Here is a 24,910-nt window from a genome sequence, read left to right on the forward strand (position 1 = left end):
TCTTACTGCATAATCAGTTGATGACGTAATATATAGATTTAGGCAAGCCTACTGTCTCATTGGTATATTCACCTTTATCAGAGGTGATTATGTTGCTGTTAATGATGTTTGGTAAGTTGCAGGTTGGCTCAACGTACGTATACTAAGGCATGTAATATAAGCGTCGCGTGGATACTTGTGAATCCAGTCAGCTCATATCATTTTTGTCAAACAAACCCGCGGGTAATAAAGCCCAGCTGATTTAAATATTTAGAGCATATCAGACTTCACACGTTTTTATTCAGATGAAATGTTTTGCTTATATACTGAGTGCATAGTTAAAGCCAGCAGAGGGCGAGAAAGATTTACAAAGGCAATATGACACAACTGCAAACTTTATTGCATCTAAAATAAATAAGTGATATATGAATCAAAGAAACGTGAGTTTGGTCAATTATCCGGCGAGGTTTATAAAGTATACTGCGACCTGTGAACTAAACTTGGTTTTATACACTTTGAAACATAATACGATTGGTTTTCTGCTGAATAACGGGAAAACGCAAAAATAAGTATAGGAGACTTAAAATCATCCTACAAGAATCTAAGATATACTGATTAAAGTAGAAACTCTCTTTTTGTTTTTGTTTTTGTTTTTTTGTTTTTTTAATCTCCTGACGGTTCTTCTTTCCTTCCTCTTTGTTGAAAATGTTCCACTAAATGAAATGGCCTCGGTTGTCGTGAAGTGGGTAACATCTGAGCAATTCTGATAATAAAAAAGATTTTGCTGTGTTACAAAAAAAACACTCTACTGCATCAGTTTTAATAACTAGGAAGGCGACTTGAAACATAGCAATCTCAATCTAAAAATAGGCTTCCCCCATGTAGTTACTTTTACTACGCTTTTCAAAAAAACGCAAATTCTGAAGTTCAAAAGCCAACTGACGTTCTTCACCACCCTCAATTATCTTAGCTGACCGCTTAGGAAACAGAACTTTACTTTAATAGATTCAAAAAGTCATGGTTTGTGATTCGTGATTTAGTGGATTGCGATCTATCTTGTATGTTTCTGTGTTAAATTCAAGATTCCTTGCTTGTGATCATAATTATTATTAACGGCAGTGAAAAACGCAATTGTGAAGGCGGCTATTGAATTTTAGAGTTCGCGTGTTTGTGAAAAGCCTAGTAAAGGGATGACACATAAACCTATTTGGAAATTTTCTTTTTAAACGGGACGAGCATAGGTGAAAGGTGGATGATAGCGGATTATTCATTATGCTAAAACAAACAGCCTTTATTTTTAAATAGTTAGCAAAAAAGTTGCGGCCTAACTATAGCCTGTAAAAGAGACACTGTGATAGGTATTGTATTCATTGATTGATGATTGATTGATCGATTGATTGATTGATTGATCTGAACTTAGACTGCAAAAAAGTAACTCATATTCAAGGTTTACAAACCTCTCAAAGGTCGCTTAGCATAATGTCATCAGAAAGACCGCTCTCGGAATTTGTGATTTTATTGATCTGCAAAGTCAAAAACAAGTTTGAGGTCAGTTAGGTATATTGTGTTTTTGTCAATGATTGTTTGTAAAAATCATTAATGCTTATCTTATCCTTTTACATAACGAATATTCGATACATAGTATAGGGGAAAGGAACCCTGAACTGTCCGGAAGATGGCTGGTTATGTAAGGTTTCTCATTAAGAGATATCATCGAAGCGCAAAGAACGCGGTATTGAATTGCGGAGATCTGGGTAAAAATAAACAATTCAACAAAGGAACAGGTGGAAATTTCGATTATTCCATAATGAAACGGGCCATTAACGAAGGGGACAATGAAAAAAAAAAGGAAAAGGGCCTTCCTCCTTCCCATCACCCATCGCGAGCATCTCTCTACCCTACTCTTGACAACTGTTGGATAAGTCTGACTTGATATCAACTATCTTACCGAACGATCAATCCATTTGGTTAGGTCCATTTCTGGAAGACTGCCACACCTAACTTTTCTGTTTCTCCGCCAGTTTCTCTTTTTCATTACCTTGGGCTGAACATACGATATACCACTGTTGTCACAAACGATCCTAGCTAAGCTAACTTTTCTTATTTCCGTCAGCTGTGCAAGGGAAAATCCAACTCCGTTTTGATTTGTTTCGTACCAGAAGCGGTCACCTTTTCTTAAATTCCTGAAATCAGTGAAAATGTCATATGCTTAGTCTATACCATTGAGCCAAAACGTCCGGAAAAAAAAAATTCCGAACCAAAAATTCATGCAAGCTAGATAGATATGATTTCGGAAGTTCTAACCGAAAGCTGAGGTCCATGTTTGGAGATATTCCTATTTGTCTAAACATAATGCTGCCTGCTAGTAGCCAATGTTTCTCTCTTGGTTTTAGACTCGCTTTAAAAAGCATTCTCGCCTTTACTTTCTTTAAGCTCAGACATTCAAAGCTCAGTTAGTTTATCAGCTTTTAAGAACAAACTGAAGCAACAGCTCCTTGCTTAACTTGCTCATTTCCCTGGAACCCCTCCCTTTTTGCCCTTTTATTTGCTTTTGTCTTTTTTCTTACCGTTTTTCTTTATAATCTTATTATTACGTATTATTACTCTGCCGCCGCCGTTTAATTAATATTTGGTGGTTTTTTTGGCAATTTAGCAGAGCCAGAAAGCCCACAACGGTGTTGCAAAAGCTTCGTGGTTTCATTGGGGTTTCAAGCACAGTTTTCCTCGTAAATCTCTATATTTCTTTTTCTTAGTGTAACATATCAAAGTGGCTAGATAGATAAAAAGAAAACTGATGGTAACTCTGTGGTGAGCTGGTATACTGCTTTCCATTATGCAAAAGACTATTCAAAGCCTCCTAAAGATGGCAAAAAATATTAACGAAAAGGAAATTTGAAACGGCGAGCGGCCGCGGCAAAGCCGCGAGAGATCGGGCGCCAGAGGCCTTCCTTTTTGTACCCCCACTTCTTTTCGCATACGCGACGGTTTTATTCCTGACGCATATCGCTCGGCGTACTGTAAGATGAGCTGTTTCATTAATCAATAACTAAGCTTACCTGAATCCTTCAGCTAAAATGTGAGCGAAGGTAGGCCCCACATGTGAGCCATAGGTGGGATTTTCTAAAAGTAGTCCGCCAACATATAAATCAACTTTGCTCAAATCCGAGCCGTATAACTCTTTCAGCATGTTCTTTAAGTCACCTGGGATATTAACATTGTTGACGTCGAAGTGTGCATTGAAGTCGCCAAAGGCGGGAAGGCCATGATCCCTCCCTCGCTGTATGTTTATAGCAACAAGATCAGCGATCTGGTTTGGTCCAGGCTTGAATTTCTGAGTGACTGCCCATGAGAAGAACCTTCGAAATGAAGGCAAGTAATGAAAAGTATAAATTGAATATGGTCGGCGGCTGATGGATCTGAGTTCTAACCTTTGTGAATAAGACTTTTGTTAGCTTGACGGACATGACTATTAACAGCAGCCGATTACTTGCTATTAATGATTATTCGCGAATGATTTAAGTGAGTGCCACCTTCAATAAGGACCGCACAGAGAAGAAGAAAATTTTAACAAGCGCCGCGTTGCTTAATCGAGTAAATAATCCAGTACCTCTAACCTATTTAGTGCAAAACCTCATTAAGGGGACAAAAACTTTGCACCCGAAAAAAAAATCGATAGAGTCATGTTTGTATTAGTATCAAGACACACTTAGCCTGTTCTGGTCACGAGGGTGTTCCCTTCATGGAAGCTTTCCCCAGTAAACTTTAGAGTATTTTTCATTGCTTTGAATAAATTATGGCTCAGTAAAGAGAGGGTTTCTGTCAAGGGCGCCTGCCTTAAGTGACGAAAGTAATCCGCAAAACACTGCTTTATATTCAACTAAGATCTTTTTTCCGCAAGAAGACATCATTAACCGGACATACTGTATAAGAAAATTAATTTATCTTAGCTAGTTCAGTTCTATAAATGAATACCTCTCCTCTCTCAACTTTAAGTTCTGTCAGCCTAATCCTTAGGCGTTCTCTGTTGCCCCGTTGCCCCCGCGAAGAGTGGGAAAGAGCGAACGAGAAAACGCCAAGCAGATATTGCCAAAATACCCCTAATTTTAGCGTTCTCGGCGAGTCTCTCTCGGTGACGTCACAGCTAGGGACTAGGCTAGTTCTGTGTGATGTTAAGATAACCTCACTAAAAACAGACTTCGGCTAAGAAAATAAACGGTACAATAGCCTGTGCTGAACTCCTAGCAAAATTAGCCGAGGCGTGTTGCGCAGTTTTTGGCGGCGGAGCCCAAGAAAGTACCCCAGACATAACAATTCCGCCGGCGTTATACGCTGGCAATACTCTTCCAGATCCCAGTTGGTTTGCTAACTCTATTGGTTACAACGCTGCACCGGTATCGTAGAAGGCCAGGGTCCGAATAGTGGGGGAAGCCTAAATGTTTAAGGCTTTCTTTTTGCAACTGCATAAGTTGCGTTTGAATTGTAATGATCTTTTTTGTGTTTATTTGTTCATTCCGCGGTTCCAATGTATGAATTTCATATATTAGTATAAATTCATTCACCGCCGCCTGTTTAAATCAGTTGGGAGAGTGCCGGTCTGCTGAGCAGCAGGTCGGGGTTTGAGTTATCTGTGAAGAGAGTTCTTAAAATAGGGATAACCTCATGATTCTCCTTCAGGAGTCGCTACCTGTAGTCTACCTGTAGACACTGTATGTAAGTATTATGCATGCATCATTTCATATACAGTACCTATCCACTTCCCTAGCAGGTTGATAAAGTAGGCCTCGTAAAATTGCATCAACACCGTTCTCAGCGTACAGCGGAGCAGGGTTATGGAAATCAGCCGTGGGTATGCAGGGTTTGAAGATGTTTCCAACAGTGCTGTGTCCATATCTTAAAGCAGCCGTTGCGAAGCTGTTTGCGATGGACGGATCAACAGATGCATCGTAACCGGTGTAGAAACCTCTTGATTTCAGTACGAGACCATATCGTCTCCGCTAAAATAATCGGAGAAAACAACATCACTAATCACAGATACAGCTCATGGCTTGCGGGGCAGGCGTTGAAAAGAATGGGCGCATCATCTTGTCGGCTCGATTTCGGCCGCTCTCTTGGGCCTTCCCGAGAAGAGACAGCGTCTATTCGGGAGAAGAGCGCGGGCTCATTTCTCGAACAACAGACGACAGGAAACAGTTTCAATGAGTAAATGTAGTCTCTATTCTCAAATAGAGCGGTTTTCATTTGAGTGTCGAAAAGTTATTGGTTTTGCACTTTCTACACGATGCGATTGGCTTAAAACATTCGCGCCGCCTTTTCATCCAATCAGAAGTAAAACCAAAGCCAATTGTGACGCGCTCGCATGCATTTTCCCGCGCTTTGCGTCAGCCACATGTAATTACTTCGAGTTTTGATTGGTTCAATGTATTGTCTGTGTCCTATGTGATTGGCCAGAGTAATTACTTTGGTTTTGGTTTTACGACACTCAAACGAAAACCACTCTAACTTAACTGAGTTATTATTTCCAGTGGCGGATCCAGATCTTCAGATAAGGGGAGGGGGGCCCGGTAATACAGACCCTGAGATATGGAGGGGAGCCGGTCTGAGAAAACTTTTTTCGGCCCTTCGGGCCTCGGTTTTGTCTAAAAATAACGGGGAGCCGGTCCCCCCTGGCCCCTTCCCTGGCTCCGCCAATGATTTCTGGAAGAAAATTGGCACGAAGACAAAAAGATAGCATCACACAAATAGTCACAATAGCGTGCTTACGCATTTGAATCGAGCAGGCCTCCCCTCTTATATTACCACGTCCTCCCCCAATTTGTAATTAACCACCACAGTCTCTGCTAAATAGGGACTTTAAGATCCAAAAAGGCGATGGCAGCGAAATGTTGCTTAAAAAATGAATTTGCGTTCTTTCAGTCTTTATCTCGATTATTCCCATTTACCATATCACCTGCAATATTTGCGAATCCCCCTGACTGTTGAATTCCTATAGGATCTCGCCGTCACATATTTACGTCCCCCATAAAATGTAAAATTAGGGCCTGTTTACATGGAGGTGGGGGACCCAAGGCTGGTGTGGTAACCGCCTTTGGTGGGGTATCCCGCCTGTCCATATAATCTCTTACTTTAATTTGATCACGTTTACATGATAGGTGGGGTGACACGCCGCGGGCTACTTCACCTACCTGGGCTCCCCTACTTCCATGTAAACAGGACCTTAGGCAGCAGTTTCACGTCGTAGTTGGGCATAAACGGCAAAGAAATGTACAAATTAAGTGTGATGCACGTGCAAAGTTGTTGTTCTACCTCATAAACCTATTGTCTTTTAAAAAACAATACAATAAGCATACTGACCATTCTCCTACTCAGGAGGGCTGGCAGATACTCGTTGTAAGTAATGTGCTGCATCATAGCACCGATGATTTTTCGCGTTTCTTGGAAGACGTTCTCTCCGTTCCATCCCGTGTTTATTTGCTTTAACTTCCTGGCTATCCTATTATGTTCTCGTACCCAGATAGTATGAAGGACATTCAAGGCTACAAGAGAATGACAATTATACATTGAGATTTGTTTTAAAGAAACCTCGTGCTTGTGACAAATCGACTAAATATTAGCTGACGTAGCTGTCAATAAGCTGCAAAAGTCCAGTAAATATTCTTTTTATAAAATTAAAAAAAACATCGTCTTTCGCTTTGTTTCCCAGCATGTTTCCTAATGGAGAATGGTCCTTTACTCAAAAGGTCTTCTGCCTGCGAGAACAGGCCTTTGTCAAAAATACCATTATACTCTTTGCTTTTTTCAATTTTTCTTGGGACTTAAAATCGCCCTGACAGATGGGCACCATTATGCACAGACTCATGAAAGGATGATCACTCGGCACTGGAGACTATGTTCCCTGATTTTTTCATTCGGTAGTGTGTATTTTCTATGCTCCCGACGAGGTGACGAGAAATGAAGGAGAAGAGGCCAGAGACTCAACATTACTGACAAGATGAAACATTTAAACTTCCTATGAGTGCCAGAGATCTTCTCGTTTACAGAGCCGCGAGGAGCTAAGTGCTGACAAGCTGGTCGCGACTCGCTTTCGCAGCTTCGCCGCTCAATTTCGTCCCCACTCACGCACAGGGAACCCACACGAACTGATTGTCCGTTGTAATGCTTGAATTTAGAGGAACTGGACAGGAATATTGAAAATGTTCATAGTTCCTCTAAATTCATACATTTACAACAGGCACTCAGTTTGTGGAAGAAAAAAACTCGGAGAAATGAAAAAGTGTTAATTTTAGCTAGGATGGTCTGTTCTTGGTGGTACCCACTAGTCTGCAACGCAGCTCGCTTTGCTCGCCATCATTAGAGAGCTTGCTCGCAGGCCGGGAGAGAGGTCCCCAAGAGCCCATGACTCATCGCTTATCTGATCTCACGTCGCCCTTTAGAAATTTGACGGTGGAGACAAATCCTTCGGTTATAAAAACTTGTTATTTAGGAATTTTTTCAAGGTTAAGAATTTCCTGTCATATTTTTTTGGTAGAAAATTTGAATCATAAAACGTTTCTGGAAAACTGCCCACCTACCCCTCCCCTAAGCCAACATTAACACTTATTTCTCACTTACGGCAAAATGTTGGCTTAGTGGAGGGGTTGGGCAGTTTCCCAGAAACGTGTATATGACCAGAGAATTTTCTTGGAAAAGGTTTAGTATATAGATGGGGTATATCTTCGGGCGAAATATAGCTTGCTGGAAATTAAGACATGAAGCTTATTTTGTTTAAACGTTCTATTTTACACGGCTGGCTGAGGAGTAAGCTTTACCTGGGCTGACATTATTTCGCCGAAAGTCGCCTGTATAAAAGCAAGGCATAGTACCGGGATTCGGTGAGCGACAGAAAGGCTTTTTTTCGCGTGCTGGTGGCAAGAGATCGTTTTCCTGCCAAAGTTTCCCCATCGGGTCTTCGGCGCGAGCTATTCTGACTTCATCATCATTGTTACCGTAAATATGTGAGGCGTCTATGAAGGTCGTGGCTATGTTAACTTGCTCCTGGCCGGCGTTTGGGGTCAGGCATCTTGTAGCACGTTTCATTTGAATGCATTTTCTTGCACTAAAAATAACGTCGCTCGTCACGTTGATCCCGAAGCATTCAGTACCAGGGTTAAAGCAGTCGTGGCATTTAGAAGAACTTGGTTTGTGCCACGTCAGTGTGATATCATGAGTGACGAACTGGCCAAACACAGCTGCCATGTCAGTAAGCAAAGTAGATTCTGGGGACTCCTCCGTCGGATTAGATGGTGGTGCATTCTGGGGAAACAGCTCTCTGCTGACGGATCTTGCGTTTGGGAGCTCATTCATATTAACCTGGAAGGGAAAAGACGAAAGACGTGCTATATAGCCTGCAGAACAGGCTTTTTCGTTATACTAAAGCTCAGAGGAACATTGATTGCGGCCACCATTTTGAAAGCAATTGAAAAACTAATTAGGCAGCTGACTCTCAGTCAGTTTCAACGTTCAAGATTGGTGTGAGAACTTTGTTATTATCATTGTTTGCACTGCAAAATGCGCCTGACTTTCAGGCTAGAGGAGCCATGCATTTGAAAATCTATGAAATCAGTTTTAGCCAAAACGTTTACTTTTTGTAGGTTACAAAAGTGTATAAATTATGGCTTTCCCATGATTTTAGGCTGGTGAATGTGATTTGATTCACTGCAATTGTTTTCTTGTCTGCTTTTTTGCCAAGGGGAATGGTTTTGATGCAAACTTGAACAAAGGGGCTGAAAAGAATTGGGGCTGGGGGAATGGGATTCAGTGTAACATTTCCCTCAGTCAACGCTTCAAGATCCTCTTTAATAGGCCCAAGCGGACACAAATCTATTACTGTTAACACGGTTTCACATGATGTCTTGGTATGAGTACGAGGTAGAAATATCTTCTTTATGGCGAATAGGACACAGCCACAGGAGCTCATAACTCAAAAGTGCTCGTGTTATGGACAGGTTGATCTTTAGACCGATTTTGGCGCGAATTTCCAGCCAGCAAACCCTACAGACCTAACAAAAAACCTTTTATTGATCTTTTAAATAACGTTTAGTTTCCGTTTTTGATATCTTGTATCGAGAGAGAATCATTATCCGCTGCTCACACTTCGATGCATTGTGATCGTAGACGAAGTGGAACTTCCATTTTCGCAGGAAAAGTGCTATAAAACGTGTCTAAAAATAAACTGGTTCGGAAAACACCACTACACAGGCCTAGTATGCGAGCTGCTCACTCGCTCCGGACCGGATTATGGGCTCCTGACAGCCATTATTTCATTTTTTCTTGATTATTAAACAATTTTATCTTACCTCTCTCTTAGGTATCAGTCTCCTGAATGGAGTCATTGCTGCACCCAACGATGGATAATTTAGATTGTTACAGGCACCCGTGATGTGTCTATATTCCGATGGAATACTTGAACAATTGACTTGCAATACAATACTTCCACAAGTGTCCAAGGGATCAGAATTAGAGATATCGATTCGTGCGGAACATGACCTCGTCAGCGTCGAAAGGCCGGCTGCTAGCACCAGCAAAACCAACATCATCTGTAACGCAAAAACAATGTTAAGTGATATTTTTTAATCTGTTTGAAATTTTGCCGTACGTCGTTGAAGTTTAAAAGTAGATGTTACTAATCCAAAGAACGGGAACGGGGATCGAGCACGAACACTGGGAACAAGAATCGAAAAATGAAAACATTTTCGTGAATGTACACCAGCAATTTTTACAGAAAAATAAACATAAAACATGCTTTTTATTTTTTCACGGTTTAAAAAAAGTATAGAATTTATTGAACGTTAGGCTTTGTGCATCATGCTACCATTTTTTCGAGCATTATAGGAGGCAAACTTAAAGCCGAAAAATCATCATTCGAACATTTTAATGGCATTGTTTCGGTTTTTTTTTTCTTAGAAAAAATAAAAATTGAAAATGACAACTCAACTCCAAATGTAAAAAAAATATATATTTTTTAAAATTCTACCTAGATGCCGCTGCGTTGAGGATGATTTTTGTTGCATTAAATTCATTCATTTCTATACATAGACAAGAGCCATAATAGGACCTATTATGGCTCTTGACATAGACTATATATACATGTTTGTTAGAGCTTCTTTTGATTTTAGGGCTAGGTATTGTTTGTCTTGAATCATCTATTGTTTTGTTCTCCAATCACAGACCATGTCTGGAGAGCTACTGACCTTCTCCTTCGTTAGCCTTAAACGCTTCTAAAACGTTTAGAATTGATCATATATAGCTCTCTATAATGAGTGTTTGGGGGCGACACGGTTCCATGCTGACTGGGAGCCTATTTTCTCTTGTATTCGGAGGGCTGGAATACCAGGGAAAACTAGGGAAAATATGCCTCTGCTAGCAGAGAAGGGCAACCAAGCATATTAGTAGGGGAAATGGATCATTAAAGTGGAGCATTTTATTTGGGAAACAAAAGGCATAATGTTCAAAAGCTTATTGACCCTGTCTGCTAATCTAACTTAATGAAGATGGCACGGAAGCCATAATTATATAGATTACTCACTAAAACTGCCGTCAACCGTACAGATTATATTTAGAAACAGGTTGTACAATTTCACCATTTAGCGCCTTAAGGGTGTCTTTCTAAACCGGAAACCTTCTTGACGAAACACGAAGCTATGAAAGTTAGTGGATCCAGGTTTTGAAGGGCCAGTAGTGGCGCACTCCTCCCTGAACCCCATTAGTTAACCTTCCCCCTATCAATCAGTTTTATTGAGCATGAGCTTGCAGCAGATCAATTGATTACTATCATGAATATGCAGGATTAAAAGATTAGTATTATCTAGCTCTTAATTTTAATAACTCATTAACTGTTTATTTTTTTCAGTCCGGGATTACAATGCCTTCAGTATATCCTCCCAATCTCATGCTTGTCAAAAGTCATCATTATAAGTAGAACCCGTGGCACGCAACCCCGTTTTTAGTTCTTGGTCAGTTCGCTACTAAATTAAACCAGATCGCCCTCCACACTCCGAGGCATTTGTTAACTAAATTCTGAGCTAGATAACTTAATAAAAAAACTGGTGCCAAAGATAAAACCAAAATAGAGGCGTTCGTGCTATTTGCAACTGGCAGACGAAGTTCGAATCACGGAACTGTATTCGCCTAGCGCTAATTATGTTTCTTCCTTTGGCTCAAGATAATTTTACTGAAAATTGTGATTATGGTACAATTTTTTGACCAGCTACGCATTTACGTGAATTTACATAACTTTCACTGATATAACAGACATTAATAGTATGCTTTTTATTACTTACTTCACGGTTAACAAAATGTGAAACAATAATTAACTTCGCAGTCTAAGAGCCAGTAACGAAAACGTGGAGAATTCATTTTCCAGTAAGGTAAGAACTGAATTAAGATGACTGAAGAAAAAAAGTAGACACTAGTGTGCTCTAGTTAGTCCTAAACCATTTATATATTGATTGCTTTTTACCAAAGCGGCCCTGAGGCATACAGCCAATTTATATTTGTTAAGCTTCACGTGCTGGATGGACTCATTTACGATGGACTTTCACCCTTTAAAGAGCCTTCTTCAAGTGTAAAACAAACAAAATTATGAAACACCCTAATAACGGATTAAGCCAAAACGATTCACATCATAAGAATGAGAACAGAGATGAATTGTTCAAAGGTCGCACCCATCACCATGGGCGAAGCTTGGAAAATACTCTTTAACGATTATAAGGACTTCGAAAGATCCTGATTTCACTATACTGTGAGATGGAATTCAGTATTACGATGTTTTACCTTCCTTTTTGTTGGTGGAAGAAACAACTTCATATACATGGTCAGAGTCAGCAATTCTGCATCTACTGGCAGCGCTTACTAGCTAAGAGCTAAGAGATGTCAAGCTACAGAATAAGAAGAAGGCTTGACTCGACACTTTATTAAGTGATATTCCATGGCGTATCAAAAAGGCATGCAGGCTTAGTGAAAAACCTTTCTTGTGAAAATGAGTTTTTTTGCATGAGAATGAAAAATCATTTTAATACCAGTGCCGTGCTTTGAAACAGAGGCTTGAGACATTACGGTCGAACATGTGATTGGCTGGTATCTTTATTAAATACTGGATTGACAGCCGTTTGTTTTGATGATTTAAACACACGCCTAATCAACCGACTGTTGACTGATGATTCCCTGACTTTGTAGAGAAAACATAAGAAATAAAAAAGAGATCACACGGATCTGCCAACATAAGCTTCAGCACCGTTGTTTCCATCTTTGATTTTAACTGATTTCCGTCTTAATCATAACCAGTCTCTTCTACAAAATCTAATTGCTTAGCAAATGAATACTTTCGCTCAGTTAACTTGTCCTTGAGATGATAGACCGGCTAAAATAAAGCTTCTTTTCATGATTTGAATGTATTCAGTTCAGTTAATTCTTTCCAGACTTTGAAAAACGAAAAGCGCTTTCAATTTTTAAGGAGAAACAAAAGGAATAGCCGATAGTGCTCGATCAATCACGCATTGGTACATTGGTGTATGGGGATTAGAGGTAGCTTTCCTTGTCATAGACCGCTCCCTTCGGCCGTTCAGGTTGTGCGGCTTTTTCGTGGTGTTAATTAAAGGGCTTAGGGCACACCCGGCCTCCTTTCGAACTCCCTTTAACCTTGCCGGTACTATCGATCAGTTTTATTAAGTTTTCTTCAGATCAATTGATTACTGCATAAAGAAAATATTAAAAGATTGTTATTATCTAGCTCTTAATCTCGCTGTCTCATTAACTGCTCATTTATTTCAGTCCAGAATTACAATGGCTATGTCTTCCAAGTATTATGTCTGCAAAATAATCATAAGTAGCACCAGACACATTCCGTTCTTGACCAGTTATCCCCTATATATATTAACTGAACTAGCTCGCCCTTCACACACTGTAGCATTTATAACTTAAGTCTGAACGAGATAATTAAGAAATAATCAGGTGAAAGATAAAACCGAAATTAGTTAAGGAAGAAGAGGCGTTCCTTCTATTTGCAACTATAATCAAGCCAATCGCGTCTGCGAGATCGAGACTGGAAGACAGACTTCGAATCACGGATCTGCCTTCGCTTAGCACGAATCATGTTTCTTCCATTCGCTCAACAAAATTTTACTGGAGATTATGATCGTGGAAGTTTTTGACCAGCTACGCATTTACGTGAATTTACATAACTTTTACATAACCGGCGTTATTAACATGCTTTTTATTACTTAGTTCACGGTTCAAAAAATATGAAATATCTCTGACTTTTGCCGTCGGTCTTAATCATAACCAGTCTCTTCTGCGAACTAATTGGTCAGCCAATGAAAACTTTATCTCAGTTGTTACCTTATGGGTGTGAATGAACTTTGTGATGACAGACACTCTGAACACATTGACTTTTCATGATTTGAATGTATTCAGTTTAGTTAATTCTTTTTATAGAGTTTAAAAAACGAAGAACGCTTTCAATTTTTTATTGGAAACAAAAGGCATAGCCGATAGTACTCGTGCAATCACGAATAAATGTATTGATGTATAGATTAGATGTTAGCGTCCCCTGTGATAACAGACTGTCTTTGACCGTTCAGAATTAAGGACTATGCGGCTTTTTTATGTGGTAGATAGTTATTTGGAGAAACGCCGTTTACCCAAATTTATGTATTTATTCCATCCGAGGGGAACCAAGGTGTGTTAGTGTGGTTTGCTATGAAATCCTGAAGTCGTCATTCAAGTCAGAGATTAAGAGTTCAATTCGAACTGAGAACGTCTGAGAGAAACACAATTGTTCTAATACAAAGAGTGTTCAGATAGCTTTTTTCAGCCGCCATTTTAGTGTGGTGTGACACAAAAGTTGGCTTTAACATTCAAAAGTGCTCTATTTAGAAAACAAACCATTAAAACTTAAGACTATGCTCACACTAGCCTGAATTTCATCCGATTACTTCGAGTCGTTATTACTCCCTCAGTAACGTCGTTGTTGAGAGGAGAAAACGACTCGAAGCAATCGGATGAATTTCAGGCTATGCTCACACTACACCGAAAATATTTGTTCGGAAGGTGATTTCAGATCTAGAATTTTCGGAGCATTTGTTGTAAAATTTCTTGCTTGCCTGCCTCTCCTAGGATTTTCGAACGTCTACAAAATGCTATAATTACCCATTTTTAACGGATTTTGACCCTAAAAAAGGCCACCTAGATTTTTCGGGAGCCTTTTCCTGGCTGAAATTTTCGAGAAGGTAAGTTTTGATCCCTATAATTTTCGGGTCACTAGACTTTCAGCTAGGAAATCCGAACAGATGAAAAGTTTTTAGGGGATAAAAATATGCCTATATCTACCGTTTGAATCAGTAAAATACTTTCAACAATGCTATGTTAAGTGGTTTTGAACTATATCCTCGTTGGGTGCCCCTGGTTTTCGTACCAACACGAAAATCGATCCGGTATAGTGTGAAAACATATCCGATATGTAACTCTCCACTTTAGAGATCGGCGCGGCGCAGCTTCGCGCCAAAATCACGGTTCTTATGTATAAACAGAAGCCCTATCCTGTTTAGTGGTAAATCACCCTGTAATAGCACTGACCTTGGAAAAATGTTTAATTCAAGGTAAAAATCATCGTTTTCTTCACTTGAATTGAGCGGTTTTTTAATGAACTATGCGATTTTTCTTGATATTTTTTCAAGTTATCGCACGTCGCTTGTACAAAACGAAGGCGAGCCTGTGGATGGAAACTTAAAATAAATGTGGTAAGAGGTCTGTAGTTTTGAAGAATAATAAAATTTGAATTTTGCACGTACGGGAACAATAGAACATGGCGCGTCAAAAAAGAACTTGTTGGGATTGAGTCATTGGACTTATCGAAAGCGTTTGATACAATACCACACGCTCTTCTTCAGGCCAAATTAGAAGCATATGGCCTGAGTTGCAGCGCTTGTGCGCTGCTCAAGGACTATCTCTCTGGAAGTTTGCAGAAGGTTAAAATCGGAGAACTAACATCTGAATGGGCAGCGGTCTCGAGAGAAGCACTTCAGGGCAGTGTACTTGGGCCCCTGTTTTTAAAAATTTTTATCAATGACTTATTTTATCATATCGCGGAGGTAAAGCTTCATGCGTTTGCAGATAATGAACAATTATATGACTCAGACGTTGACCTTAAATTAGTTGCCAGGAGGCCCATGCGTCAGCTTAATATTGCAAACGAATGGTACAGAAGCAATGGTATGTTGGTCAATCCCACCAAACACCAGGCAATGATAATAGAGTGTTTTCACTCACGTGGCCAGCATCTATGCAAATTTATTGGAACAAAAGGAAGCCTTTGCATAAGAAAAGAGTTCAACTCCCAGAGGATTGTTTTGGGACACCAACATGGCCGCCGTTTCATTATTTTGGGACACCAATACGGCCTCCGTGACGTCATGTGAAAACACTCTACAGGAAACACGGATTATGTGTTTTCTTTTCCGGTCCAAAAATCAACGCAATTGAATTGTTTGGAATATGGATGATAGACTCTGTTTTGATGAACACATCTCTACAAGCGGGTAAAAGGTTAAGAAATTATGAAATAAAATAATAATAACATAATTAAATAATAATAAACGAAATAAATACTCTACTACAAATGCATTTTACTAAAGGCATTGGTTGTTCACTTTCCTCAGTAAAAATCTTTCATTTATTCTTTTGGCTTGCAAGTTACGTAATCAAAATTCTAAACTGAGGATCCTTCAGAGACTTGGACTTTGTTCTCACTGTACCAGATAGATATTGCACAAGTAAGCGTGGTTGTTCGTGACTTTTCGGCGGCCATTTTGAAAGGCAAGTGGTGCGGTAAGCGGTATAGGGCCTCATGTATTATCCCACTAAGTTTCCTTTCCTGGTCCTTTCTCTTTCTTTCGCAGAGAACCATTTATTCGAGTACGTAGTTAGTTTTAAGCTTTATTGTAGTATACATTGCTGTATATTTTGCCTGGTCTAGAAAAAAAGAGGCGTTCACTCAAATGTGAGCTTATTTGCAAAGAGTATAAGCCTTTTTAAGAAGATGTGAAAATGTAATCTTAACTTTTACAACAGACACAGAATTCACGGAAAATTGAGACTTATTTCATAAAAAGATCATCGCAGTGCCTAAAAGAATTCTTCTACATTGAGTGTAAATTAAAATTACGGTGACTTACAAAAACAATTTTATGGAAATCCGGATGGGTAGGGGGGCCTTTGAACTTGGAAATCTTGAGAGGAGGGGGGCTCAAGCAGTTTTGAAAATTATGGTGCATAGAGGGGGGGAGTTAAAAAAACCGTGCCTTCCGTCGGCCGGGGGGTGTGGATTTTTTCTGGAATAACCCATTGCCCTTTTCGTCGTACAGACTATTCATTGCTCGTAAGTTCATGTCCTCTCAGAGGACTATTTTTTCTCTCTAGCAATGAGGAAATTTCTCTCAATTTTCCTTTATCTATACACGACTCAATCATCGTCAAGGAAAAGAAAAACTTTTAGCAAGGAAATCCTGTTTTGTGTAGAATAAGTCGCCTCCTTGCTTCTTATCTATCTCCAAGAAAGCGAGACTTTAACGCTTTTTGAGCGTTCGTGTTAATTGTAATTGTTACCATTTTAAAATATGTTTTTCACTCAGGTTATTAAAAGATACTTTGACAAATCTTTATTCTTTAATTTGCCCATAACAAAGAAAGTCTTATATAAGTTGAATATATTGGGGACTGTACAAAAAGTATTGTTCAACATTAAAAAATATTAGCGTAAAAAACTACAACTTTTACAAGACTTTACCGTTCCTCCTCGTAAAGGTTCATGCCCAACGCTGAGTTATTCAAAGCGGGTTGTGTTATCATAACCAAGCGTTAGTGCGAAATTTGATTTCAGACATTAAAAAGCAAATTCAGCTGAATTCTTTTTTGTCTACAATCAATGCTACAATTTGATGACTGGTAAATAAAGGACAATAAGTGCACAGACGTGGTCCCAAATTTCTATTTCCTTCTTGTCTATCCTCAGAAAAAACGGTAACATTATATGTTATAAGTAAAAGGAACCTGTTCTATTAAGTGTGGATGCTTTTACATATAAATAACTCAACAGATACTCAGAAATCTAGTAAACCGTTTTACTCACCCGATGAGTTAGAGCAAGGAAGAGCCACAACTTGTCAAAAATTGCTTGTTTCTTACCTACATTTATGTGAATTCCGTTATGATTAATTCATTACTAACAAATCTAATCGCATCTTCAAAACAATTTTGCTAAGAGATCCTCAGACTTAACAAACAATGTAAATGAAAACAGTATTCAATTGAAAGTATCCTGATTAAGAAACCAGATCAATATTATTGTCAATTAGTATTCACCAAATCAGTGGATAGCAAATTTCGAGCGTTTTGATTGGCTCCCGTAACTCGGAATATCCTTGGATATTCAAAGTTTTGGGACGGGATTTAAAATGGCTTTTCGTTTCGCGGCAGTTTCGAAAGATGAAATTTTAGCGGTAAATGAAGCACCTGCACCAACAAATACCAAGCGCTAGATATATACCTCGACGCTTCGCGTCTCGGTATATCCGACCACCACTATTCACCTCCCCTTCGGGGGGTTAGTTGTTTAATATTCATCTAACAACCTCCTTTAATTTCATAATGGTAGAGGCATCAAAAAATGAAATTGAATACCAGTATGATTATTTCATCACGAAACTGAATCAAATATCACCTATAAAAAACTTTTGCTAAGAAAAATTAATAGGCCTCGAAAAGAATGTAAAAAATCCAATTAAACCTACAGATGAAAATTTAAAAATTAACATTTAAATTGCCTGTAACAATTCATTACCAAACCTTATTTCGCGTAAAAACAAGTACGTTGCTTAGAAGCTATTCGTTCAAAAAAGAACGATTTTTGGTAGAAACAAATTATTCTAAAACGTTCATCTAACCACCTTCTTTTTCTTCTTTATAATGGTCTGGTGTAGTATCAAAGAGCCGATGATGAATCAAAAAACTTGAGGAAGTTTTTTATTATTAGATGCAGTTCTAAAAACATGTAAAGAATAATTTTCTACAGAAACTCTTGGATTTTAAACACCTAGGGTACTTCAAATACCTTATTTTCCTAATAAATAGCCCCTTGTTCCATTACTTAATATAGGTACAGTGCAATCATTTGATTATACATGTTATACGGTATCATAAAAGACCGTAAGGTTAAAACGGGTTTCCATGAACGAGAATACCTGTTACTTGCGGTCAGAGGAAAAAATACTCTCAGAAGATCTTGTGCTTTGATTACCGAAAATTTGAAATACCGCCATTACAAATTATCTTAAATCTGTTAAATGCCTTAAGGTTTTTTTATGTAATGATTAATTGTTAAGAAAACTCTTCCAGTACTAGTCATGAGGTCCACATACTCGTAAAAATTGAACAAATTGAACTCTCCGGAGGTGTTCCGATTTGGTTTAATCACTTTCCCCACGTATATTTCCACTGAGACCAAAATGGAATCAACTCAGTCTGCAGTCATATTATCATTCACAGGTTCGTGGGCTTTGTAGAGAAGGTCATTTTCACCGCCGCTGCTGCTTCACGCATCTTAAAGGATTCGACGTTGTTTATGTAAACTTCACGATATAAGCTGGGAATAAGGAACGAGCTAGCAGAGGTTAGGAACGGGAAAAAAAAAAAGAGAAAATGATTAATGGGATTAGCCAGATGAAGTTAAGATTACAGTTAGGGTTTGTTCCCTTCATTTATTTTTTCCTATTCCGTTTATGACGTCCACTGCTTTCCTTCTAGATGTCATCCTTCTTTTTTCTCCGATTAGCGTCCGTCGTTCGACCGACCCAAATTTTTGGCATTTTCAAAAAAGAAAAAAGAGACGACGTAGTCAAACAATTTTTCACTTAAAATAATTCTTTTAATCTGAAAAATGACCATAGTAACAACATAGAGAAAAACAGGAACATATTTTACAGTATGTTGTGTATTTTGTTAATCCAAACTTTGGATTAATATATACCGTATTTATACGACTAAACGCCCAACCTCGAATTAGCGCCCACCTCGAGTAAGCACCCATCCTAAAGGAAGAAAAAGTTATTAAGCGCCCAGCCTCGAATAAGCGCCCACCCCACCCCCACCCCTCCTCCTCCCAATCAAACTCAAACTGAGGCCCCTACTCCCACCCCACCCTTTTGAGTGACAACGATTGAAATTGAAATTGAATAAGTACCAATAAGAGACTTCCCCGAGGAAGGAGTTTTCCTCAGAGTATTTTACAGAAACCTTGCTTTGTTACTTCTTCGCGTTTTCTTATTAGCATTTATTGTTTTGTTGCAAAATAAACATACTACACTTGCTATTTAATAAGCCCACTCTCAAGGTTTAAGAAGCGCCCATTTCTGTAAGAAAATTATATAATTATTCTGTATGTGTAAGATTGATACATCTAAACAGTGCAAAATGAAATTGAAGTTGAAGTTGAAGTTGACGCACGTGTAAAGTGTTTGTTTTGCTTATTAAACCTATTGTTGTTTTCTAGACGTTCTCGTTGCCGTCGTGTCGATGAATCTTTTTAAACGCAACAGCCGTCGTCATCTGATTCTACAACGAGTTTTAGCGAGAATGTCGTAGTGACGACGGAAACCAGGGACCGCGGAGGGGGAGGGGCTGGTAGGGCCGCGGCCCCACCACTTTTTTGCGCCCCCGCCCCCACTTTTTGCGCTAAAAAGAAAAATAATTAAAATAAAAAAAAGACTTGAAACAAGTTCTTTTCCTTCTATATTCCGCTATATTCTCTGCATTTTCTTTAATTTCCAACGCCAGGCATTCTGTGGGGCTCCTGTGCTTTTCGTGGTAATTGTGCCCCTGGGGCCGACTTGCCCCTCACGCCATGCCTTGGCCACCCCCTCGTAACCCAGTCGCTTCGTTCGGTACCCTGCGAGCAGAGGCTACATTTTCGCGGTATGAGCTGGCGTGCGAAAAGTAGCTACTTTTCGCACGCCAGCTTTTACCGCGAAAATGTAGCCTCTGCTCGCAGGGTATTCGTTCGGCAGCGTGTTTTGTACTTCCAGCTCCGGCAGAGTTTTTTATCAGATTTATCAGACGAAGTGAAGAAAATTACTAGCTTTTTCAAGCCAAACGAAGGTGAGTAGTTGTTTTGAGTTGATAAAAGTTTTATATTTTGTCTTTCTCCTTTCGAATCAATGAAATATTCGATGGCAAGAAGAATTACATTACTTGAACAGTGAACGGCCATAGTTAGAAATTTTTCAGATCACTTCAGTGAAGTATTTTCTATACTAAAATTGCAATCGCGTCTTTTCTTGCATTGAATCTGAACTGACCGTGTATGTTGGTTGTTTATTTTTAGAGTTATCTGGGACTTGGTCAAAGTCTGTAAGCTCTGCAGAAAAGACGACAACTACTTGCAGTGAAAATGGTGAGTTTGAGTTTGACCAGTAAACATTTCAATAGCTTGGACGTGATTCAGATCGCAAACACATTTGCTGGACGGAACGAAAATCGTATGAAGAATTTCGGTATCTTCACTAATGCCGACCTATAAAGAGCAACAAATACTGGATAAAGTATGCAAAGTCACGCGACAGAAACAAATCAAATACTATGATTTTATTCCTTTTTTCGATTTTCAATATGAAAAAATTATTTTCAACTGTCAGCCCTCCTATTTTTCACCTTGCTCCGCGGTCCCTGGAAACAAGTTATCAAATGTTGGAAGTGTTATTCATTTTGCGATCGCGAGTGGGCTCAACCTCCTTCGATAAAAATAACCTAGTCAACTTTTCTGGTGAAAAAATAAAACGAAGTTTTCCATTGTGTTTTTTTTTAGAAAACGCGAAAATAACCTCAAATCAAGTCAAATCTCGACCTCCTTGTCGTGCTCATCCTCAAACCTAAAGGTCTCTAGTGTTAAGCGAATGAGTAACAATTTTTTCCACTATACTACCGTAAAATTCCGAAAATAAGCCCCTCCATGTATAAGCCCCTCCAAATATAAGCCCCTTAAACCGGTAACGCAAAAAACCCTCCGTTAGCTTATAACCACTTTACGACGAATGCTTACAGATGACAAGGACAAAAAAAGAACGGAGGACTTACAGTGAGTAACTGACGTACAAGATCAAATGCTGCCACGGTCAGCTCACGTACATTGGTGAGACTAATACACGCGACTGACTGAACACAAACAAGCGACAAGAAATTAATGGTCATGTCAGCAATTACATAAATACTGAACACCATTTACGAACGAAACATCAACTCGACTGGGACTCTGCGACATGCATTACGTATTCTACCTTCTTCTAGACCTATCAACGACTCACTTAAGAAAGCTGGTTAACTAACTTAGAACAAACGCAACTCAATCGTAGTCATGCTCTTCTGGAGTAGAAAAATAAAAAGGGTTGCACAATGACAATAATACCAAAATACGAAATGAATATGGGTGATCTAAGTTTGATACCTTTCTAAAACAAGAGATCCTACAATAGCGGGGGTAATTATAATATTTGAAGAGGTCCGTGCTACGATGAAGACACTGGAGGACCTGACTCGTTCCCAGTCGTCTCTAAGTTGTCACTACTCATTAATTATTTACTAGGGAAGTGCTTGGGTTATGCGCGCGGGGAAGATGGGAAGGCGAGAGGAGTCTCTCCCTTCTCCCTTCTTCCTTCCCGTCATCCCCTTTGTTAAAGAGCCCGTCCTAGTCTTCCACGCCGAATACTAATAATGAGAAACGACTAGGGACTAGTCAGCTGGAGGACCCCTTTCGGGGACGCATTTCCTACAGGGGAAAAGGAAATCTTACTCCAGAAGTCATAAGATGACACGGACACCTATAAGCTAAGGGTAGAGGCCACCAAAATAACGCGTTCAAAGGAAGAGAAGAAAAGTAAAGGAATTGCCTGGAAGACCTGGAGTAAAGTCCGCAGCTGACATGAGGAGATAAGCGTTGGCGAGATTTCCGCAGCGAATCAAAAACGGCAGGCCTAGTGAAAAAGTTTTCTTGTGAAAATGAGTTTTGTTTACATGAGAAATAAAAATCATTTCAATATCAGTGCAGTGCTTTGAAACAGAGGCTTCACACAACCCGGAAATGTGACTGGCTGGGATCTTTATTGAAAACTGGATTGACAGCCGTTTGTTTTGATGAGTTTTATTGATCAACCGCCGGCTATTGACTGATGATTCCTTGACTTCGTGGTGAAAACGTTAGAAATTATAAAAGCGTGCCAACATGAACTAACCATAACCAGTCTCTTCGTCGAACTAATTGCTTAGCCGAAAAAAACTTAAGCTTAGTTTTAAGCATATGGGTGTGAATGAAAAACAATAACCTGTCTTTGTGATGAAAGACACTGACACATGGACTTTTCAGAGAAACACAATTGTTCTAATTCAAGGAGTGTTCAGATAGCCTTTTCAGCCGTCATTTTAGTGTTGTGTGGCACAAAAGCCGGCTTTAACATTCAAAAGTGCTCTATTTAGAAAACAAACCATTAAAAAGATAAGTTTTTCTTACAGTGAAACTTAAGACTATTCTGACACTAGCTTTCCGTACCAACACGAAAGGGTACCTATCCGATATATATGTAACTCTCCACTTTGCAGATCGGCGCGGCTCAGCTTCGCCCCGCGACAGAAATCGCGCCGAAATCACCGTCCTTGTGTGTGAATAGAAGCCCTATTCTGTATCGTTTCAGCTGTGGTTTACGCACCGGCGCAAAAGCTATGCGGTATAGTATGAACAGTTTACAATTTTGATTGCGTAACATGTATGCAAACCAAAAGAATCCAATTCATAATATGGGAGTAGCATCAAAAAGATTAAATTGAATTTCATTAAGATTATATCATTCAGTACTATCAGATCTAATAAAATCTATACAAGAATTTTGCTAACAAGCATCCAGTCTTCAAAAGTATGTAAATTTTTAAAAAAATCGGATTTAACGTACAGTATTTGTGGCAAAAATCAGTTATTATAGGAAATTCGTCCAAAGACCTAATATAATTTTGTTTTCCTACAAAAGTCATCCCAAACAGGAGCAAAAACAATGTCAAAATGATGACTCTGAACACTAACAATTAATTACCAAAACTTCATACCACGTAAAAATAAGTACTACGTTGCTCAGAAACTATTCGGTTCAAAAAAGAACGCGGTTTTGGCAGAAATGAATTATTTTGGAACTTTCAACTAACCACTTCCCTCATTTTTGCTATGGGTAAGAGATGATTTTGAATTTAAATTTCAGTGACACCTCGCTGATGTAACGAAGGGCCAAGGGACTGGCAAAATATGTTCGTTATAACGAGGTTTCGTTATATCGAGGTTATTTTCCGTATATTTTACTATTACTGGGGTAGGGAAAATCGTTCGTTATACCGAGGACTTCGTTATGTAGTGGTTCGTTATATCGAGTTTCCACTTTAGTTAAAGTGAGCCGTCCGGCACTCTGATCGTTCCGTGGCGGCCCACTGTGAACAAGGTATACAGTGTATATGTTTGGTGAAAGAATCCGCTCTCTCATTTCAAAGGGAAGAGCCCTAGGGATTAGGTTGCATATATTCCTTATATGGACTGTCATGTTCACATTGTTTAAATGGTCACGAGACAATAAGGACCTCTCTTTTACCGAAATGGCGAACATATTGGAAAAGGAGAAGTCCTAATGGGACGAGGACGAAAACGTGTGTACAGCCTCCTTACTACATAATCAGTAAAGATGTAATTTATAGATTAGGCAAGTCTAAAAGCCTCATTGGTGTATTCACTTTAATCAGGAGCCGATTTCCCAGCCACCCCCACCCCCCTCCCCCTGCCATTATGCCGACTGTTTTTAATGTTTCTTTGAAAGTTGCAGTCTGGCAAAACTTACGAAATAAACGAGCCGTGTAATACTAGCAAATCCTGTCAGCTTATTTTTGTTGGGCAAGGCGAGAATGAAGCAAAGCTGACTTCAACAGTCTCTACCAGAGTCGCCAAGAGAGATGGCCTAACTTGGTCTTCAGTCTTTTATATGCTATCTCATTTGGGGTCTAGACTTTCAGTCGTTCAGGTCCTATATATGCTTGCCTTATATACTGAGTGCATGGCCAAGGCGGGAGAAATTAACACTGGCAGAGTGACATAATTGCAAACTTTATTCCATCAACAATACAAACTGGGGTGATACACATAAAAAGCATGAGTTTAGACAATTCAGCCGTGGTTTATTAAGTATACTGTGACTGAACACACCTTGGTGAATGGTTACGAAATCTGTGTTAGCGGTGAACTAAACTTTATGCAGTTTGGAACATTAAAGGATTGGTTAACAGCCGAATAACGGACAAGAGGTAAAAATATTGATTGAAGTACAGGAGGCTGTGAATAATCCTATGAAAATCTAAGAAAAAGAAGTAAAAACCCTCCTTTTTTGTTTTGTTTATTTATTATTATTATTTTTTATGTCCTCGACCTGACGGTTCTTCTTTTCTCCCTCTTTGTTGATGCTACATCAATCGGAAATAGCCACAGTTATCTGAGCTGTGTGATGTCAAATAGGATTTAGTGCTGTGTTACAAAATACTTGTTGCACTTGACTGCGTCTTTACTAAAAAGGCGACGGCAAAACCTGTAAAGAGAGGTACAACACGGTAAGCAAAGCCAAAATCTCTAAGTCAAAATAAGCTTCCCGCAGGTATCACTATTTAAGGGATTTCAAATGAATTTCTTTGCAAATTTCCTTCGAAAAGGGAAAGGTAAAGAGGTGCCCAAAAGCTTCTGCTCCACAGCACTTTCTTGGGACACCCTTTGAAAAGTGAATGAAAATAGCGGATTACTCTTATACTGGATCAAACAAGCCTAACTAATCTGTCAGAGACC

At 39.3% G+C, this 24,910-nt stretch overlaps 1 protein-coding gene across 1 annotated transcript; it reads right to left on the bottom strand.

Moving 5' to 3' along the window:
• Window positions 1–629: 629 nt before the first annotated feature.
• Window positions 630–11,826, bottom strand: LOC140953283 (peroxidasin homolog pxn-2-like). The gene is made up of 9 exons (XM_073402782.1): window positions 11,788–11,826; window positions 9,312–9,551; window positions 7,785–8,325; window positions 6,331–6,512; window positions 4,726–4,973; window positions 3,036–3,335; window positions 1,928–2,162; window positions 1,437–1,502; window positions 630–742 (listed from the first exon to the last, which is right to left on the bottom strand). The coding sequence occupies exons 1-8, from the start codon at window positions 11,824–11,826 to the stop codon at window positions 1,440–1,442; spliced, it is 1,848 nt and encodes a 615-aa protein (XP_073258883.1). The 3' UTR covers window positions 630–742; window positions 1,437–1,439.
• Between the last annotated feature and the right edge of the window lie 13,084 nt (window positions 11,827–24,910).

This window comes from Porites lutea, chromosome 11, assembly GCF_958299795.1.
Source record: "Porites lutea chromosome 11, jaPorLute2.1, whole genome shotgun sequence".
Lineage (NCBI taxonomy): Eukaryota > Metazoa > Cnidaria > Anthozoa > Scleractinia > Poritidae > Porites > Porites lutea.

Excerpts from the sequence above, each read along its gene's own strand:
- LOC140953283 (XM_073402782.1), bottom strand. The coding sequence starts at position 11,826 with ATGTATATGAAGTTGTTTCTTCCACCAACAAAAAGGAAG. Across the intron at positions 9,552-11,787 it reads TTCCACCAACAAAAAGGAAG|ATGATGTTGGTTTTGCTGGT; the intron begins GTAAAACATCGT and ends TTTGCGTTACAG. Across the intron at positions 2,163-3,035 it reads ATTTTAGCTGAAGGATTCAG|GAATTTAAGAAAAGGTGACC; the intron begins GTAAGCTTAGTT and ends CACTGATTTCAG.